The 19,791-nt window shown below is 44.4% G+C and overlaps 1 protein-coding gene across 2 annotated transcripts in view; it reads left to right on the forward strand.

Moving 5' to 3' along the window:
• The window catches only part of LOC142788257 (uncharacterized), a 43,611-nt gene extending 24,046 nt beyond the window's left edge, over positions 1 to 19,565 (forward strand). For both annotated transcript variants that reach the window (XM_075884862.1, XM_075884861.1), the window contains exons 3-4: positions 565 to 1,469; positions 19,455 to 19,565. In XM_075884862.1, the coding sequence (XP_075740977.1) occupies positions 565 to 1,469; positions 19,455 to 19,532 (983 nt within the window). In that variant the 3' untranslated portion in view covers positions 19,533 to 19,565. The remainder of the gene's footprint in view (positions 1 to 564; positions 1,470 to 19,454) is intronic.
• Positions 19,566 to 19,791: the final 226 nt, after the last annotated feature.

Here is a 19,791-nt window from a genome sequence, read left to right on the forward strand (position 1 = left end):
AGGCCTGTATGCATAGATTTGGGTGCATAGTGCTCCACTACTACGTCTCTCATAATGTTATGATGCTTTTGGGACGTTAAACCTGGGAAATTATTTAAAAATAGTCTTGCCAGACTCGCGTTGGGGCCATACACGGAGAGCAACAGTACGATATGATGTTGGTACGCGAAACACGGTGTGCTCATAACGGTATAGTTTCGATCGTGAACAAGTAATTACCCGTGTTGAATTTTGTTAGCACGTCTTTCCCGCGTAGAGTTGTTAGAGTTGAAGCAGTATTAATGTTGTTAGTGTTAAATGAATGAATAATTATTGAATGTGCATCATCTTGCGCAATAGTAAGTACTATTAGTCACCCTCTCGGCTGCAAAGTTCCCGAAACGTTCCCGACATCGTTCCCGTATTTGAAAATGGCACTGATTTTTCTACACGTTAATGGCTAAAGGTGTACGTGTTATAATAATGTGGGTTGTCACAGAGGACGTCCCTTGTTATGTCAGTTGCTTTGCATGCTTACTGTCAGCGCTTGGGGCGCTGATGGAATGTTCTCGTGCTTTCTCGCAGTTGTTCAACAGGTACAGAGCCAGCTGTCCCCAAATTGTGTGGTTGTGTACCACCGGTCGAAAACTATAACTATGCGACGTCGGGACGACCCTACCAAGGCGTGCAGTGTGCACCGAGGAATAACGGGAGCCTTTCTGTTCGGCCCGTCCCCACTTACACCTTGCCCCCGCCGCCGCCGCCCCAGCAACAGCCGCCACCTCCGCCGCAGCAGCAGCAACAGCAACAGCAGCCCTGCTGCAGCGGGGGAGGCGGGCAACAGCAGTTCGTGCCCTGCTACGGTGGCTCGCGATGCCCTGGCGCCCCAGTACCGCCGCCAGTGCAATTTCAAGCGCAGCCGGTTGGAAAAATTGTCCAAGCTGCTCCGACGCGCTGTACTGCGGCGACCAGTTCGAGACCCGTGCCTGCGGAATGTGGCACCGGGTGTCATGCTGTTCCACTCGTTTCGTATCCCAACGGAGGACGGCCGCAGCCTGACAACCCATTGGAAAGAAGAACATACGGGGAGAGTTGTGGCCGTGTCCCTCATGCGCCTGTTCCAGCAGCGCGATGCAATGCATGTCCGCAGCCTGCTCAGCAGTTTTCGTCGAGAGTTCAGCCCATGCCGCAGCAGCAACCACCCTCGCAGCAGTCGGTGCGCCCACATCTCCTGCAGTACTCGACCCACTCGAGTCGGCAGCAGTACCAGCAACTGCAGCCGAGACAGCAGCAGCAGCAACATCATCAGCAGCAATTGCAACAGCCCCAGGGACACGTTTGTTATCGTCCTGCAGAATTGCATGGAGGATACGCAGGAACTTCAGGAGCTGGTGGAACTGTTCCCGCAAGTGCCGGTCATGTCCATCAGTGGTGAATTTCTCCGTGACGAGGAACTGCTGCGCATGGGAGAGCCACTTGCCAGGCGCAAGGTAATCCTGCTTTACACTTATGTACTTATATTTCTTAATGTGTATATACTGAGCTTATGTGCGGTGCTGCAAGAGCCGATTCAGAAATAATGACACACACATATATGAGTGCCGTTCGTTTCAAGCCGAAGCGGTTGAGTGGCATTCTTATTGCGCGCGCATGACACAGGGCGCCCCTGTTACATGCTGACGTACTCTATGACGACGTGGCATCTTGCTTACAATAGCATGGAGTAAGTCCCACTGCTTTGGCAGTGTTGAATAATTGCTTATTAAGAAATAATATTCCAACTTTTAAAGCAACGAAGTCAGGCAGTAAGGTCAGTTTATATCGCTTGCAAAATTTTTAGACAATAGTGACTTTTTAGTTGTTACTACAGAAGCCCCAAAAGAAAACATATTTTACCCCGTTGTCACTGATCCTGTTAATTGGGGAGGTGCTGGCCGGGCTAATTCCAAGGGCTAAAGTATTGCCCCCCCCCCCGAACTGCACCACGAAAGCACGGACAATTTAGAGGTGGTCCTATTTGGCACGCCAACAGACGCTGGCTGTGGTCCCGTGAAAGAGCCAGAGCCGAGAGTTGATAAACAAAACAGAAATATGTTCTCAAACACGACCGATATAACAACACACAATTATGTACTCTCGGCCATAGGCGAATACAATATGTCACCACACACACAGCGGGATACACAATACAATCAGATACACTAAAACAACGGACACAAACAACAATACGCGCTACGATGAATTGCCCCGCCGCGGTGGTCTAGGGGCTAAGGTACTCGGCTATACTGACCCGCAGGTCGCGGGATCGAATCCCGGCTATGGCGGGTGCATTTCCGATGGAGGCGGAAATGTTGTAGGCTCGTGTGCTCAGATTTGGGTGCACGTTAAAGAACCCCAGGTGGTCGAAATTTCTGGAGCCCTCCACTACAGCGTCTCTCATAATCATATGGTGGTTTTGGGACGTTAAACCTCAGATATCCATCTTAGCCATGCTCATCAGCGGGTGAATTGCTTTAAACTGCTGTGTCACTGAAGTGAGTCTGTCTCCAATTCCTTATCATTTTTATCAAATTCCTATCACTCATTCATGAAATAATGTTGAGCTTTGATGTCTCAGCTGGTGAAATAGCTGGAAGTCAGTTAACAAAGCACGTATTAAAAAACAAAAATATAGAATCTGCACTATGTAATCGCAAACAAACATAGCAAAAACTCTCCCTTGAAATTCGTAAAAGGGCAGTCCAAGTATGGTGCTGTGGCGGTAAACGACACTGACCCCTGTGGTGCATATATTGCATGATGTCAGCATTTGCAGAGCATCATCTTTTGTCACTCAATATGAAGCTATCATGCCAATTTCTGAACCACATCCACTTGGCAAGCTGCGTTAGTGTCATCTGGCTTTCTCTCTCTCTCTCTCTCTCTCTCTGTGTGTGTGTGTGTGTGTGTGTGTGTGTGTGTGTGTGTGTGTGTGTGTGTGTGTGTGTGTGTGTGTGTGTGTGTGTGTGTGTGTGTGTGTGTGTGTGTGTGTGTGTGTGTGTGTGTGTGTGTGTGTGTGTGTGTGTGTGTGTGTGTGTGTGTGTGTGTGTGTGTGTGTGTGTGTGTGTGTGTGTGTGTGTGTGTGTGTGTGTGTGTGTGTGTGTGTGTGTGTGTGTGTGTGTGTGTGTGTGTGTGTGTGTGTGTGTGTGTGTGTGTGTGTGTGTGTGTGTGTGTGTGTGTGTGTGTGTGTGTGTGTGTGTGTGTGTGTGTGTGTGTGTGTGTGTGTGTGTGTGTGTGTGTGTGTGTCATGACACTTTGTTGATTGCTGTGTGGTGTTTAACATTCCAACTACCATAACATTATGAGAGGTGCCATACTGGAAGGCTTCGGAAATTTCGACCACCTGGGGTGGTTCCTTAACGTGCAGCCAAACCTGAGCACGCGGTCCTACCACAATTTTCACCTGCTTCGAAAATGCAGCTGCTGCAACCGGAATTCAATAGCACGACCTGCGGGTCAGCAGCCGAGTACCTTAGCCGCTAGACCAGCGCGGCAGAGCGTGCCATGACATTTTGTCTTAAATTAAGGTGAATTAAAGGGGATGAAAACTCGCACGTTTTGTCGGTGCGATTCCCGTGATTTTTCTTCTTCTTTAGATAACTTCAGTTTTCTAAAACGTCTACGGTTCAAAAACTCAAACAATATCCCCTATGCTTGTTTTTTGAACGAAATGCATGTGGGTTTCATATATAAGATGTGTAAAAGCATTTCTCTCCCAGCACTGATAAATAAAAATATCATAACACTACAGCTAGAGTTGGCGAATATACCTAAATAAGGAGCTAAATTTGGGAAAAAATGCTAGAATAGCTACTCGTAGCTAAACGAAATTTCTCTGTAGCTGGCAGAGTCCAAAAGTAGCTAGACCTAGCTACAAAGTAGCTAAATTGCCCACACCTGGGCCCGGCCGTCTCCGCTGCTCGCTTAAATACCTTCTCGCTAGTTTCCAGAAAATTCTTCGGTGCGTTGCACAGTCAAGGCTGGGAAAAGGGCGCGATGTTTCGAGGAACATCGACATGACCATCAGCGACAAATGGCGCAACTCTATCATGACGCCCCTTGAACAACTTTCTAGCGATATCTTTTTCATGCAAGGAGGTTGGTCGGCGAAACTGTGCTTCCGAGGGGGAGTTACAGTGCGCCCGAGGAGTCCTCTGGTGTTTGCTTTCCTCTTTTACATTGACCTTGGCGCGGCACTCTGGCGCCTGGTATCGTTGCTGTCAGCGAAATTCGGAGGTGCGCGATTTTTTGAGCACTCATTTGTCACACACGTGACGTGCCCACATGCGCGCCGCGATTGTAACGCTCCATAAAATTCAGTGCAGAAATGGTATGCTTTCATTGCTGTGATTTATGGAAGCAATAACAATACTCATCGGTAATTGCTCGTGCTGCCGAACGCAACAAGTGTTTCATATCACACTGACCTTTTCATTGACGCTGCACACCCGGCCGAATGATATGATTATTTCCACGCGTTCGTTAAGGAGCATAGCAGTCCCAGCGTGCATAGGCGCGCAAGCTATGTTACGGGGTATTCCGTACCTGTAGCAAGAACAAAATTACTAATATATGATACAAAAAAAACCTCGAATAGGATGATATTCAGGGCTATCTACAACTTTCTCACTGGAATTTTTTGCCAGCTTCCTTGTTTCAAAGGAAAACTAATAATGCCTAATGAGGCGAATAACAAGAATACAAAAAGTAGTGCCAGATACTACAGGCAACGGTCATCAACATGCATTTGGTTGCGTCTTCATCGAGTTTGTCAGCATATTTTTAAACTCTATCTATAGTTGTCTCAAGCGCCATGCACGCCAAGTGACGAAAAGTTCGATATTACCCTAAAGATACGGTGACGACTGTCTCAAATTTCGAGCAGCTTTTGTGACGTTTAAAAAATGGGTATTGCAAAAGTCGTTATGCACTATACAGCTCTCCATTATAAACAACGACCCTCAGGAGAACAATTAAAGGTTAATAAAGTAGCATTGTTAATCATTCGCAGTGGTGTCGTTTAAGCGGCTGCAAATTATTTCGCCATGGCATATATTTACTGCTACAGGATTTTTAGCAAAAATCTGTATTGTCTGAAAAGGACTCGGGAACTGTGCTAACTATATATCGTCCATTACGTGCTCTGAAAACAATGGCAACTCATGCGTGTTTGCAGCGGTGCTCTTCAACGCCCAGATATCACCTCAGCCACCCGTTTCCCACTGAGCGGAAGTCCGCTGACCAAGTTATCGATGAAATAATGTGCTTGCTGCGTCCGCGCGCACGCCCGTGGTGAAATCAATATACTTGCAGCTTGTGCTTGCTTAAACTAGTTTCTTTTTCTTTTATTCCTAATTTTTCTTGTTTTTGTGTTTCTTTTTGTACATTACTGTCTTGATGATGGAATAGCCGGTTCTAACGTAGCGTACCTTCCCATTTACTACCAAATATAAATATAAAAAATGTACAAGCAGTGCAGTATAGCTTCATTCACTTACATGCTGAACGCCAAACGTGCAGTTAAATTATTATTGTTTTGTTAGTAGTCATAAAGTTAGTACGGGCCCAAGGTCTTATAATTAACATTGGTGAAAACGGGAAACAGGTACTTGCATGCTGAGAAACCGCGAGGGTGAAGGCAATGCCGAAACTGCCCCTTGTTCCTTGCCAGAAAAACATCCCCGAATATTAAATTACCCAAAGGCGGTCATATGCTTATGATGTCACTAGCCGTCTCCGACAACTTGTTCATATATAGTTAACATTTTTCGTGGCTTGTAGACATTTGGCTGCAGGTGTAACTGAAGAGTCGTGGTAGGTAGCGCAGAATTTTACCGAGGACAAGTACAAAGAAGACATGCCATCAGCGCCTACTTCAACTGATTCATTGGGAGATGGGCGAAAATACATATATGTGCAATGAAACCAAAAGAAAAGCAAGCTCCAGGGGCAAGATGGACAGCCATAAATTTGTGTCCGTAAAAAAATATCACGAAGATGGTTGAAATATCCGGAGCCTTCTATACTATAACGCACCTCATAATCATGTCGTGGTTAGCGCACGTAAAACCCTGTAAATAATAATAATAATAATATTAATGAGTACCCCACCAATATAGCGTAGTCTTTTTGTAGTTAGTTAAATTGATAATGTGCTCGCACACGGGGTGTCGACACGTTTCAATTAGGCTTCATCAATGAAATGGGTTCAGAATTCCCTGTTGCAATAAAAAAAAACCCGTGTTACAATATGGCACTCACCCTCAATCGCTACAATATATAGCTCGGCGTCCAAGGGCACGTTTTCGCACCTTGTAATCATGCTGTCTAATCCACTGATTAACACATCTTTCGGCTTTTATTGTGAGGCAAGAAAAACAAATCCTCGGCCGGCGCCATAAACATATAGCATGTTGCGTCTTTACGACCAACCTACAGGCGCAACCAATTACTTTCACACGAAAAATTGTTTCCGAGTACATCTCTTGCGTACCGGTGCGTCTGTCGTTTAAGGAGCCTGGAACACTTTTTTGAGAAACCACGGAATTATTTCACTGCAACAGCGTATTACCTCACAAATTGAACACCGCAGAAGTTTTAAGAATACCTCTAGCACTAGCGGAGTTCCAAAGATTTGTCACACGCTTCAATCTCACTCTTTCTTTTTTCGTCCCGACAAAAGCGCTCGAAACTGAGCAGGGAGGGATAGGAGGGGCAAATGAAAAACGTCACTCATGCCTCGTGACCTTGGCTATTTCATTCTTTCTTTTTTTTTTGAATACGCGGCTTTGTCAGTGCCCCGGCAAGTGGATGAAAGAGCGCATGGGTACGGCCCGCCGCGTCCGACCTACCTGCATATTGGGAGATCGCAAAAATTATGCCGATCTACAAGTCAGGACACTGATGTACCATCCAACCACAGACCGATTTCCCTTACGAGCACATCACGTAAAATTTTGGAGCACATTGTACTCACGAACTTCACCACATATTTCAAAGAAAACATTCTGGTTGATGTCAGACATGGTTTTAGAAGAGGCTTATGGCCAGTCACTCAGCTTACAGAGGTGCTTCATGATCTCGCATTAGGTATTACCAACCATAATTAAACAGGTGCACTTCTATTAGACTTCATTAATGCATTTGGCTGTGTGTGTCATACCAAAATATCTGCCAAAATTACTGCTGTGATTGATGACAGTCTCAACACTGCATAGAAGAAAATATTTTTATTTGATCGATTCCAATTTGTAATTATCGAAAACATCTCATCTGCTCCTATGCCGGCGACTTCAGGCATCCCACGGGGCTCAGTAATGGGAGCGCTGGTATTATTTATTTTCCTCAATTACATAACAACGGGCATTGATTGTAAACTGTTCGCAGACGAGTGTACAATATATCAGGAAATACGCAACAGTTAACATCACGTTTTAGTCAATAGCACTCTAACGAAAATAACCGATTGGTGTAACAGGTGTCAAATGAGCTTTAATACGAAAATCAATTTTAAATGAGCTTTCATAAAATGGGATGCATTGTGCAGTGTGTTGATTGTAGTTATAAACAAAAACAGTTGTCAACCGGGGCTTAATTGCATCTATGTGTATGCTGCCTTCATCTCAGTCGACTGTCTGTATACAAGCATGAAACAGCTCGCACGATTCCAAGAGCTAAAGTATTTATTACAGTAGACTCACGCAGCTTACGAGAATCAAGAGCACCACCCGAGAAGCTTTTGTTGTACTGGAATTGCAAGCAGTCCACCATGGGTGAAAATATAGGCCTAAGGCAACAGATAGGCATCATTTCCTCGAAAAATCGCTGCAATTAAAATACTTGTTTCCTACAGATCGTGCAGAGCAACTCGCAAACCTTATTTATATAATGAACACATATCTACGAAACCTCGCCAGTGAAGCTTTATGACACTGCCCACATGCAAGTGACTGCTCATAATCTATATATGAAGCCAGCTGTCTCGTTGCATCACATGAATCTGCACCATTTGGTAACACAGTGCACACTTTATGCGTGTATTATAACATTCAGAACATCTATGTTCAAACAAGTATTTTAATTGACAGGTGCAGTACTAACTGCACGCAGCTCGAGACAATCAGTGTTGCACTGCCTATCGAGCAGGTCGCTTTCGTTGCATAGCCATCTAGCCTGATTACTCAGGATCAATCACAATCGCAAATGCACCGTGCCCCGTGTTAAAGTTATAGGTAGCGGCACCACACACACTACGCGTCCATTATTCGTAGCGTAGCGAACGCATGAGGTCTACTTACATATGCAGCATTAAACTGTGGGATTCTGCACTACTCTAAGCGGTTATCAAAAGAAAACAAAGAGAAAAGTACCGACCCGTAACTGTCTCTCCTTACGAGGGCACCTCAACTGGTTGGCAGAGGGATGGAGTATGAGAAGGGGAGTGAAAGAGATAGGAAGAAAATAGAGGATGATAGTACGAAGAGAACCCACACACAGAGGTAGGGAAGAGATAGGAAAGATGGAAATGGTCACAGAAGATCTAGGACGGGGTGGGCCGATCTGGTGAGAGCTACAGAGCACCAGAGTTGACGGATGACACGCCGATCGGCGAGGGCTACGAAGCACAGTCAATCGAGACGACTGACGGCACCAAAAGTTCGCAGGTGACGAGATGATCGGTGAGATCTTCACGGGCAGGAGATCGTGGTCGACGTAAAACCGTTCAGCTTGAGTTCCTCTTAACGAATCCTGCACGCCTAGCGAGAAAACCACAGCGTATTAGGATGCGATGTGTGCACAAGTACGGCTTGCATACTGTTACACCGCGCAGATAGAGACAAGTAAAGCACCAATCTGATGAAGTGTGATGCTTTCATATCCAATTTGGCTAGTTTGGCGCTTTCCACCGAAACATGAGCCACTGAACCCTATCTCTCAAATGTCTACGAGCAAGCATCTCGAAGACGCACGCTTTTATGGGGCCGAGGAGAATATTTAACCGTTTTCACAATTACAGCTCAACTCGTTGCGCAGTTGCACAGTGTCCCGAAACGGCTTTGCCGCTCTCGCTTCAGCGCTCACCGCTAGCAGACGACAGGGCGCGGAAGGATACACTTAGATGTGCTCGCCCTCCTGATTGGTTTAGAAGTCCTGTAGCTTCCACAGTGCTGCATGGAACTTCTGGAACGGAGTATAGTTCCCGAAACATCACTGCGGTGCCACCAGGGGGGGGGGGGTGCAGTTTTTGCAAGGGCCTACGGAATCGCGTACGCGGCGCGCTTGTGGCAGTTACAATTGAGCGCGTGCATCTCTGTGCGACCCACGAAATCTTTTAATATCCGTCTAGCGTGTGCCCACCAGGTAATTACCGATCTTGCTTTTACATAGCTGCAGCCCTTGCTACTTTTCGGTATTGTCTTGCCCGAGAATCATGGAGCCTTGCACACCGATCCTGTTTCGCGGAAATAAGAATATTGAGCTCATTTTACTCGGATCCTACAAGATCACAACTAACTGATCTGGAAGAGCTACACCTTTCCTAATGCATCGAAATTCATTATAGTAAATGTTAGTATGTCGCTTCAGAAAACGTTGCTTCAAATTAAATCATTTCGTTTAGAATAAGCGACCTCAGCAATTGCAGTTGCCACAGTTCATTTAACACAAAATAAGATAGACTTTTTACTTCCTTCAAACACGTCTATAGTATTCATACAAAACAGTATCAGATGTAACAGCCACGTAATATAATTAGCATGTGTGCGACCTTATAACAGTGGACTCGAGCCTCTTTGAAATTTTAGTGACTGTAACTTCAGTGCTGGCAATAGAGTGAGCAGTTATGTAGTGAATATTATGAAAACTGTGAGACGATAAGAGCGATGAAAGGCTAAATATGCGAACACGACTATTTGCGTTCCTGCTATTTAGAATGTTTTTGTCTATTTTCCTTCACGACGTTCTTAATGATATTGCAACCTATTCAACCTTACATTCAACAGTGAACACATGATCAGAACAAATTGCGTGAAAATATTTTGTTTCTTCTCAATTTAGGGCTGATCCTGGAATTTTATAATTTTATTTACTTCATTACACCTTTGCGCAAAAACCAGTTGAAAATTGCTTCACAGCTAGGTAGGCAGTGTTTTTCAGGGAGAATATGCGAGTGAGTGCATATTAGTTGGCGACAATCGCTCTCACACACAAAAAGTGCCCCATTCGACGACCGACAAGCACATATTTACGTTCCCGCCCCCAAAGCCGCTGCCTGCAAACGTTGTCGCATCCAGGAGTTTTGGAGCCACCTTCCCGTTTTCTCTTATCTGTAGTTTTTTTTTTAATTCCCAACTAATCTCTAGTTTTCTTCTAATGCCTACCTTGAAGCACTTGGCACCTTTGTAATTAGTTCCGGTTATTTCCGAACGCTGTTTTGTTGTGGGGTCATGCATCTCCCGCAAGGCCATGTGGAACAGATGTTCGTTTTCGTAAAACAGCTCGAGCACTCCTTCCAGTGAAGAAGTTTGGCTTTTTGTGGTCATTTGCGGAACGGCACATAGACTCAAACTTACATCTGCAAAACATACGATGGCAGAAAGGTGCCGAAAAGCAGCTGGTCGCTGACAAGATTTTATATATGAAAAAATATATATATACTGGCTGCCGACACAGACGTTGGGAGCCACTAGCTGGGAGATTGTGAGGAGGGTCGTTTCGGATAGAGCTGTGGAAGGAAAAAAAAGCATAAATAATCTGCTATAATTGTCTCTGTTTACTTTTCACGTTATTCGTTATTTTTGTTTTATTCTGCCTCCATCTTGTGCGCCAAACTTTTGGCTTATGTGTCTATTGAAAATTAAACCATCCATTCGGTATTTTCATAGTAGCCTCTCCACGGGCACTGGCGAATCCCGATAGCACTTCAACACGTTTGTCTTCTGGCAGTCCGACATGTGGTTCTGTCATTCATTATTGTTTGTTTGTTCTACTAAGTATCATCGGCTAATTGGCCCCTGTGCTCGCTGAAACGAAGGCACGTGTATACTCGACTGCCCTACAGCAGCCATGGCTTTGCGATGTGTAAACATTGAAACGTGGTAGTCACTTGACGCGGCCATGTATGTATATATATATATAAACTTGGGAAGTGAATGTCATGCATAAATGAGTATAGCTTTAGTTTATCCATTTCATGGTTTTGTCTCAGGAGTTGAGGCCTATTATTGTCAGCGTCATTGCTCTATATATAGGCCACTCCACGCGAGTACACACACACACACACACACACACACACACACACACACACACACACACACATATATATATATATATATATATATATATATATAGCCGAAATGCTGGAAGAAGTACACTATGTTGTAAAATTTCCTCGTAACAATTTCATTCTTCATTCTCCCGTAAGGACACACATGATTGAGTGATTACAGTTGAGATGGAAAACTACGCCTACCCCAATGTGCAGCCAAGAGTGACCACTGTAGAAAGTGTGGGGGGGCTCTACCCCCCCCCCCCCCGCTGATACGCCTGTTGTGCCAACATTTTCTTGCCTAGTATGAACTATGAAGAAATTCGTACGCCACTTCTATTGATGTACACTTTCGCAGCCTCTTCAATACAGTTGTGAGGACAGCGTCACCATGTTTGTAGAAACGACTTTGAATCAGCGTTTAAAGCTCAATTACTTTCTGTGAATAACATAAAAAACATTCACATCATGTTTCTTTCATACGCTTTCAGCATATAAAATATGTGAACATATAATACCAAGTGTTTATAAAATTAGTTTTCAAGCATTTTTGTTGAAAAAACACGAATGTGCTGAATAAACATCACAAAAATTGAAATACTTTAGTTTAACACATCTTCATAAATAGAACAATGACTTTGTCACGCGTTCAGTGCCATATAATTCAGCTACATGTATTGTAGATTTTCCTTCAGCCTCAAAGGAAGAAGCTGGTTGTGAAAAAAAGCACAGAACTACCGCGAGAATTATCGTAGATTTTTTTCACTTGCGATTTCCTGCGTAAAATTCTGGTAGGTCTCCAGTGATGATTTCGTAAGCATTTCCATCTTCCACATGTTCCTTCCTGTTTCTTTCACCTTTTTCCTAACCAATATTTCCTTTTGCCTTGGTATTGTGCTGTTGTCTAAATACTTGCTTCACAATTTTCGAGTTCGTTTCCTCCATTTAGTATCGAAATTCTTCATGTACAAGTAACTGAAAATTTTCCTAGCCCAATGCTCCTCTCACATTTATCTCAATCGCTTCTCAAATTCAATCTTGCTTCAAGCTTCCCTGCCCTCAAACGATGTCTATCCTGTGTCACCTTGTACGCCCTAATTGGGGGTATTGCCGTGTGCTCCTAAAGCAAGTCTACCTATGCCACGTTGCTTCTTTCCAATCTCGCTTGAACTTCTGATTTCACCCACAAGACCGCATTGCTGAATGTCAAACCAGGGACCATGACATCTTTCTAAATCCCTCTCACAACGTGATACCTATTGTAGTTCTACAGTGCCCTATTTTTTATTACAGCTGCATTCCTGGTGTCCTTAGTCACTACGTATCTTTCGCGCTCCCTTAGATACTCAGCCCTATTATTTAACTATACACCCAAATATTTGTATTTCTCCACCCTTTCTAGCGTGACTTTCTGTATTTTATGCTGACTGCCTTTGTTATCATTAAACATCATAATTGTCAATTTTTTCCTGCGGAACTTCAAATTTTACCCATCTCCTCATTACCATAAACGTCTATCAATCCCTACACATTTTCGTTGTTGTCGGCTATTATTCCTATATCATCTGCATACATCAATGCTGGTAATGACTGCTAATTGTGTTTCCCTTGCTTGGCAGAAGAGAGGCTGTAGCCGAGTTGACTCTCTCTAATTTCGCCTCCAGTCGCCGGAGATACAGCTTAAGTAACAAAGCTGACAAGGAACATCTCTGTCAAAGCCCACATTGTATCTTTATAGGTTCAGATACCTGTTCTTCTAATTTGAAAACTACCTTGTTTATTTTATAGACATCTTTTAGAAGATCGTTATTCCATCTTGCACATCTTGTGTGTCTAGTATTCCCCACAAGTCTTCTTGAATCACACTATTGTAAGCTTCCTTGATATCTAGAAATGCCAGCCACAAGGGCCTGTGTTCTTTTTCCGCTCTTTCAATACACTGCATCAATGAAAACAGATTGTCCTCCAACCTATTTCATTTACGGAGCCCAATTTGTAGTTCTTTCAGCACCTCCTCATTCTCCACCCATGTCTGTAGTCTTTCCTTTGCTATCTGCATCACAAGCCTGTAAACTGCTGACGTCGCTGTATAGGAAGGTAAATGTTTATATCGGCCTTGACCACCTTTCTTTTATAGATCATGCTCACCATGCTTAGTTTCCACCCATTAGGGGCTTCATCAACCATTATTGAATTACTCGCTGCCTCTTTTAAGTTTGCTTAGAGTTTCATCCTTGTTTCCTATTAGCATGATGGGGATGCCGTCAGGGCCTGTTGATGTGCTATTAGGAACCCTTTTTTCTGCCCTTTCCCGCTCTCGTTGTCCCAGTAGAACCACTGAGCGAATTGGTCCATCCACATCTGGTACAGTGCACGCAGCGTTTTCTTTGTGTTTAAATTTTCGGTCATCATAGTTTTGTATATTCCGTTGCCCCGTCCCCTTCTAGTCTGACCCCTTGAGCTGTAGTTACAAACCTTTGTTTCATGCTTGTCTTGTTACTCAGAGAATTGAGATGTTTCCAAAACTTTGCAGCTGCCTTTTTATCTTTTTGTTTACTTCTGCCATCCATTGGGCCCCCTTTCTTCTAATCTTGTCACTGATCAAATCGCACGCTTCCCTTTTGCAGCTCAAAATGTTATCCCGTTTTCTTTTGACATCATCTTCCGGTTCACATTTCTGTTTAGCATACCTATGTTCTCTGGAGGCTTCCTGACGTCCTACTATGGCTCTCTTACATGCCTCATCACACCAGCTCTTGGGTTTCTGTCTGCTTTCCTCGGTTAATTTGACTTATATTTTAGCAAGCTCTAGCTCAAACAATCGAGTTATACTTTTTTAGGTCCGCTCTATTTGCCTTTCTGAATAAATGTTAGCGTGTCGTTGCTCGTAATGCCACTTTTCTAACTTCATTTCGGTTTCAAAACTCAGATTGATACATTTGTGATCACTACCTAAGCTTCTTGACCAATATTCATCTATGTTGATCACCCTTCGCCGATCATACATCCTATGTGACATTATTGCGTAATCTATTGTAGACTGCACCCTTCCCACCCCCCATGTTATCTGCCCTTCGCGTATCTCGGTGCTGTCACAAATGAATAAATCATGCCTTTCGTACATAACCATTAGCATTCTGCTTGTTGGGTCATATCCATCTATATCTTCTATGTGTGCATTCATATCTCCTAATATATTTACCTCGCACTCTTCTCCTAGTTCGTCAAAATCATTTTCAATGCACTGCACCATTTGTTGGTTTTCTTCTCTCGCTTTTGCCCTGTCCGAAAGTATACAGAACCCAGGAGCGTCATTTGCCCTGCCACTTTCCCTTTTAGCTATAAACGTTCCTTGCACTCCTGCTTGACCCTTTGTATGTCTGTACTTTTTTGAATGAATGCCCCAATATCGCCCCCTTTCTGCTGCCTTCTGTTCTATTACAGAATTTCCATCCGTAGTCCGGATCGTTAGGTGGTTTTTCTATGTCCCTAAGATGTGTTTCTACTCTAGTAGCTAAGGTTCTCGGCTGCTGACCCGCAGGACACGGGATCGAATCCCGGCTGCGGCAGCTGCATTTCCGATGGAGGTGGACACGTTGTAGGCCCATGTGACCAGACTTGGGTGCACGTTAAAGAACCCAAGGTGGTCAAAACTTCCGGAGCCCTCCACTACGGCGTCTCATAATCATATGGTGGTTTTGGGACGTTAAACCCCACATATCAATCAAGATGTGTTTTTACAAAACCAAACACAATTGACTTCTACTACATTAGCTGTTCTTTTATCTCTTCCCACTTCGGCCTATTCCTGCCATGTTGCATGTTGATATACCTTACGTCTGACGAAGTGATTCTTAAAAATAGAAAAGAAGAGAAAAGTGAGCCCCGTTATTGTCTGCTTCAGTGAGCGACACCACCACAGTAGCTCACGAGGGATGGGGGTGAGGAGGGATAAAAAGGATAGGAGTAAAGATGTAGGAAAGCCGAAGAAGGAGAAGAGAGGAAGAGACGTGAGGTGGTAAGCCAGAGCGAGAGACGACAAAATGAGGGGATAGAAGAGATAGAAGATGGGAGCACGGTCACTGCAGTCCGAGGATGGGGCGCACCTGCGAGAGCTCCTTTCGGCGTCGGTGGATGGCGTAGAACAAGTCCAGTAAGTCAGAGCTGCACTGTCGTCGGAGGTGGAAGGTCGTCGGCGGCAGGAGATGACGTAGGGCGAGCCCAGTCGGCCAGAGCCACGCTGACGCCGGAGGTCGCAAGCGCGCGGAGCGCGTGAGCGCACGACCTGTCGACCCGAAATCCAGCAAGCGAGTCACCTTACGTCTGAACTTGCTCGGCCCTCATGGCTACGTCGATTTGTGCCCCGGACTCTACGTGTCTTAGATACTGGTGCCACTTTGGAATCGTATCTGTCTTTACCACCTGTCAAAGAGTATTCCTGGTTGTTTTTTTCTTTACTAGCTATCTTGGACCCTGAAGGACCCGCGTGCCCCCCCCCCCCCCCCCAAAAAAAAGCTACTGTGCGTCCTGCAAGTCGCCAGCACACCTCATGACCTAGCAGCCAATCGAAGTGGACTCTGTCTCGTTGAAAACCACCCCACCTATGCACCTCTCTGTTTATTTCCACTTATCCACCATATCTCTTGGTTTGCGTGACAACTATTCTTCTCAGGTTGCTGTCACGCACCGATACCTCCGGAATCGTGCATATCACTCCTTGTAACGGAGGATAATTGGTGCACATGTCATCGATTCCTTTTGCCAGTGTGGTCGCTAGTCCTGCCATTTCTTAATTTAAGTTATCATTTAAACCACCTGCAATTTTCACGAGAATTCATCTATCAGCTGTATCTTGGAGTTTTGCGCTCGCTTGCTTCATGACTGCTTCCAGCTTGCGTCCTGCGAACGTCCCTACTGCAACCCTCTTGTCACCTCTTACCCTCTGTTTGATTGCTTCTGCGCATCGATTTAAATTTAAGTCCCCAGCAATTATCACGTGCTTAGACTTTTAAGCTGAAGCATCCTGCACCCGAGGGTTACCTGCACCTGTGACACCGGCTGCTTTGTCCCCTCCCAACCCCCCCCCCCCCCCCACTGCTTTGCTGAAGCTGGGTATCGTGACCATTGAAGTGGCTAAACCTGTTTTTTTTTCAAACTTGCTTGCTCTTTCTTCTCCGCTGTTCTGGTGGCCGATGCCCTACCATGCTCTCCTTCGGCCACTCCTTTGTCCACCTTCGCTAGTGCTTCCTCGGTGGACCTGAGCCTTTCTTCCATAGCCCTCGTTTTTCTTGCTCTGTCGCCAACTACTCCAGCTCAGTGACTCCAGCTCTGTCATTCTCATCAGCAGTTCACTCTGGCCAACCATCAGTTTCTCTATCTTTTCCTCGACCTCAAACTGCCTACATTTTGCGTTAGCCTCCTCTCCATTCGCGTCTGAACTTGCATGCGTTTTCAAACCCACCCCGCATTCTGAACACTTTACAGTCAATTCAACCATGTATTTTTGACACCAATTATCCTTATGAATTGTCCTACTCAATAATTAGAAAAAGAGGCGTATGACGAATCCTACCCTACAAAAAATGAAAGTCTAAGCTCAACTGCAAAAATTTGCGTGTTCGGTGTACGTGCACCTCCCCCACGGGGTGGCAAGAGAAAAACACACAAACAAACAAAACACACACACAAACAAGTAAATAGCTGGTGACTGGCCCCCGAAAAAGCCGTACAATGTAATGAGTGCTACAAAGTTATAAACTGCTACCCTAATAATTATAAAAATAAGCTGAAAACATGCAAAGCCACTCATCTGAGCAGTCGATCGGGATCGCTCAAAAAGCACGTCTATCTAACGTGCTAGTCCGAACTCAGTCCAAACGCGTGGACAAGTGACGGCCTCTCGCGGCGACCTATGTAACAACCGAGCGTGCCACGTTCAAATCAGCCAATGACTGATAGATGGGCTTACTGGGCTTGTTTTCCGTGATGTGTTGAGAGAAGAGAAAGCCACTTTTAGCTGACCTTGATAATTTATTCTGAATTTTAGTCCACGTGCTGCGCTATATTATTTGGCTAGCGTGTTGTCGGGAGCCTCTACTACCAATCGGCGACGTTTTCTGACCATGCTCAAAAACTGTTGCAGGGCCATTTTAAAGAATACCTGTGACCTGCGTTAGGTGCTCATGCCGACGATGGGCATACCTGAAGGTGCGCCCATGAGCTGATTAGGATGGTAATTAAGAGCAAAAGCACAGTGATAGTAACCTTATTATGAATACGAAATGATAACACAGGTACTTTTTATGGTCCTCCCACTTGCTTGATTAAGAAGCATACGTTAATTGTGATGGTATTGACTGTGTGAGCGCTCCAGTATTTCATTTACTAAAAAAGAACTTCGCTTTTTGGGGTGCGCTATACAAATGTATGATTGTTTGGTTTTTATTGTAGGCTTTTTTGTTTTTGTTTCACTGCACCTATACTGGTTATTTCAGAAAATATGCGCAAAGTTCTGAAAAACCGGGGAAGTGTGATACTTGCTCGTTGTCTTCACAATTCGATTCCCTGTAGTGGCATGAACCTCAGATGGCTTAAGGCTTTAGTTAGAACAGTAATTAAGAAACTTAACATATTTCATGGTGGAGCTTTATGATAATTTTCATTTAGATAGCTCTTCATGCGAAGAACCATTTGCAACTTTGGAAATTTGAAGAATCAGCCTCTAGCAATTATTTTGGAGTAATAAAGCTCCAGCTCCAGCAAAGTAAACGTCTAAACCCAAACCGAAGCACTGGTTAGCGCAACAAGCAAACCAAAGGAATGTCACCGTTCAAGAAAGACAACGATTACAGAGGTGCAGGTCCTGCATATTTTTAAAGGGCTGCTGAAAAAACATTTTAACCTCGCACTTTTTTTTCTGCAATGTGTTGCTGGAGTCTTCGTAATCATAACCCGACACATCGTTTGCAACAGCACGCTATAGATATTACAGGCCTCTCATTATCAAACAGGTTCAGTTTTGGTTTGATAGAGCTTCAAAGACGACAAGCCGCTGGGTACAACTATCGACACCTAGCGTGTTCAGCTCTCGACCACGTCAGCACACAGAACTGTGACGCCCTTCCACGTGGTTCAAATCAAGAAGTAGATCAATTGTCGCCAATCACAAAATTTTACTTTCAATGCGTGCACCGCGGCCACGCACTCGCGACCAACCACTGAGAATTATTTACTGCAGTAACAAACGTGGCGAAAATGGCGGCTATGACGTCATCATAACTTGTTTTATAAACTGTAGCATGGTGATGCAAGGGATTTAAGGGGGTCCCCATGGCATTCTTGTTGATCGTTTCAACACCTCCGAAAGTCAAGCTCGGAAATTGCTGTAAATACCTTCCAAGCTATATTCATTGGTAATATCTTGCAGATTACATAGACATGTTCACGGGAATCAATCTTGCAGGCCATATCAGCCGGGAAATTAGGTGTCAGTACCCCTTCAACGTATATATGTACACCATGCCTGCTGATGTTGCAAGTGCAACTACCGTAACCCCCCAACAAAGTTAGCCGATGGTTCATATAACGACGCTCACTCATTCTGAATGTATAAAAAAATAGTACAGTCGCACACTCTTTCATCATGTTTTAGTTTTGGCTTTGCTGTTGAATTTGAGTGAATTCCACTACTTGACAATTATTAGCAGAGGCCACGTTTTCGAAATCTAAAAGCTGCAATTGGCTCTTCGCATGAGGTGCCTGAGTTTTCCCATTGACATAATCACCCAACTCCACTACTAATAAGGTTACTTCAGTTAACTTTCTTAACTATTACTCTGAATGTTGCCTTCAGCTGTCTTAGGATGCCCACGGCTACACAAGTTATTGTGAAATCATCGCCTTTTTATCATTTTAGAAGACTTTTGAAACATTTTTAGAAGACTTTTCAAACATGTATATGCGCATCTTGCAATAAACTTTAAGGTAAAGCTCTGCTGGCCTGTCTTCTTGGTACCTGTCCTTGTAATCTTTCATGCTAAATGATGGATTGTTACCAATTAGCTCGATCATATCGTCTGTTAAGACGCTTAGGCAAACAATGTACAGTAGTGCAACGGCTGGCCAACACAACAGTGACTGAATTTGTGTCGACCTTTCATTTTATTTCCAGGTGATAGTCATGGTCTTACAGCTGCTTCCTCCCGGCGCCGAAGCCTACGTGATTTTGGATGACGAAATAGAGAAATAAAGCGAAATCGGCCCCTGGCCTGTAGAATGTCAATGTTTCTGATTGAACACTGCTTAGTGCTTTCAGTTTCAACTTGTTAAAATAGCTGACGCAGCGTTGTGGGCCTCTTTGTTTATACAAGATCTGGCGCAGAACAATCCAGCCGTACCATGCTTCTGATATGCACTGGCAGTTGAATTCCAAGGAAATGTAGTAATGTTCAGGTTTTATACACGTGATGCAATGTGTATAAAACATTTTCAACGGCGCAGCAACGTTG

The sequence above is a fragment of the Rhipicephalus microplus genome, unplaced genomic scaffold, assembly GCF_043290135.1.
Source record: "Rhipicephalus microplus isolate Deutch F79 unplaced genomic scaffold, USDA_Rmic scaffold_49, whole genome shotgun sequence".
Lineage (NCBI taxonomy): Eukaryota > Metazoa > Arthropoda > Arachnida > Ixodida > Ixodidae > Rhipicephalus > Rhipicephalus microplus.